Genomic DNA, 1,849 nt, shown 5'->3' with positions numbered 1-1,849 from the left:
GGGGGGGGGGGGGTGTTCATCCATTTTGACTATCAATGAATCGCCGTTTTTCACTCGAAAAACCCAGTTGCACATACATTCTCTAAATGTGAGGATTTGCTGCTTTTCTCATCATTGCAACTGAACATGTGTCATCGTTTTCCGCCATTTCTAAAGATGAATGGGTGATGAAAAATGACTTTATGAATTTCGGTACTTGCTGCCCTACACAACACATTGTGTCAAGCACTCGCCTACTGGTAAGGTTATCTTAAGGTTTGGGACTTTTCAGCCAGAAAAAGACTGACAGCCTTTGGGAACTCACTGTGGAGGCGTTAAACGTTGCCTTCAAGTGCACAATCCCCTCTGTGGTTCTTTTTCTGAACTCCCAATAATAATAATATTTCAAATAATAATAAGAGCAGTGGTGAAAATGTAAAAAAGTAAGACACAGGTTAGTTATCAGTAGCGATCGGAGGCGTTTTCTGTCTTTCAGAGACCACTGGTTCTTTTGACTGGTTCCGGCTGGTTGGCTCTGACCCGGCCTGTCCTGGGACCACGTGGAGCGTTGCATTTCATTTTAAATAACTCTAAAAGAACACAACGGAGAGACATTACTCGCCACAGAACTGATAACAGTCGAGGCCACATTGACCAGATTTCCCGGCCGTTCCTGGTTCATCCCTCCAATGATGGGTGGAAACTGAAAAACTGAGAACATGTCAGCATCCAGATCAACTTTCAGGCTTTAATTCACCTTGGTCCCAAACCCTGAGGACTGACAAAAGCAGTTCTGGATGGAGAAGTCTGACGGATAACAGCGTCAGGTGAACATTTCCAAGGACTTGACTGGGCGTGCAGTCAGGAGAGCCTAATGCAGCTGAAGAGGAACGGGACCAGGAAGAGCACGTTGAAGCCCACCGCCCCGTAGACCAGGTAGCGGTAGGGCAGCTCCACCTCCATGTGCTGCCGGGCCTTCCTCACGTCGGTGCTGGGCACCCCGAACACCCGGCACACCAGCGGGATGGTGACGGCCTTCATCAGCGCCCGCGTGGCCATCAGCACCAGCACGCCCAGGACCAGCCGCAGCACGGCCGCACCCGCCAGGCCGGCGCTGAGGCCGGGGAGGGCGAAGGGCAGCTGGTCCGGGGTGGGGTCGGGCATCAGACCCAGGTAGTGGTTGACGTGGGAGGCCAGGGCCACGCCGGCGCCCGTGCCCAGGATCTGAGCCGTGTCGCCTCGGGAGGTGCTCCAGGTGTCCAGGGTGAAGGAGAAGAGGCCCAGGCCCAGGTGGAGGCAGATGATGATGAGCGGGGCGTAGCGGCAGGTCAGGTTGAAGCCGTCGATCAGGTCCAACAGCGGCAGGAAGACAAGCAGGATCAGGCCGCTGTACAGGACGCCAGCTATGACGTCCTGGAGGGACACAACAGAGACACAGAAGTTACGGTATTATGGTGTATATCTGGCGCCATTATCCAGACTGAGTTCAGGGTGAAGAATACATGAGTGCAATGTTAGTCAACAACAGGGGTTGTAAAAATAGAACAGCTCCAACAGTCTGGAAGGTTCAGAAAATGACATCACTTTACTGTAATGCTGCCTTTAAATCCAGGAAAAGACACCACTTATGCCATGTTACGATCCATAATCTAAGAAGATATCTAGTCTCATATCATATCATGATCTCGATATAATATCAATATATTGCCTGGCTGTAGTTCATAGTAGGTCAGATGCTTATCAATGTGCATTATAATTAGCTTATATATTTAATCTCCACAACCAGCTTCACATGTAACGTCAAATACAACTCCATAGGTAACTTGGACTAACTGTAATGTATGTGTATGTTGTATGTGAGTGTAAAGTC

The 1,849-nt window shown here is 49.9% G+C and overlaps 1 protein-coding gene across 1 annotated transcript in view; it reads right to left on the bottom strand.

Annotated features, from left to right (window-relative positions):
- Positions 1 to 6: 6 nt before the first annotated feature.
- sgpp1b (sphingosine-1-phosphate phosphatase 1b) overlaps positions 7 to 1,849 on the bottom strand; it is a 25,246-nt gene continuing 23,403 nt past the window's right edge. The window contains exon 3 of the mRNA XM_032500636.1: positions 7 to 1,392. Within this exon, the coding sequence (XP_032356527.1) occupies positions 841 to 1,392 (552 nt within the window). The 3' untranslated portion in view covers positions 7 to 840. The remainder of the gene's footprint in view (positions 1,393 to 1,849) is intronic.

The sequence above is a fragment of the Etheostoma spectabile genome, chromosome 20 (genome assembly GCF_008692095.1).
Source record: "Etheostoma spectabile isolate EspeVRDwgs_2016 chromosome 20, UIUC_Espe_1.0, whole genome shotgun sequence".
Classification (NCBI taxonomy): domain Eukaryota; kingdom Metazoa; phylum Chordata; class Actinopteri; order Perciformes; family Percidae; genus Etheostoma; species Etheostoma spectabile.
Note: the sequence above shows the minus strand (reverse complement) of the source record. Positions and strands in the feature narration are given on the sequence as shown.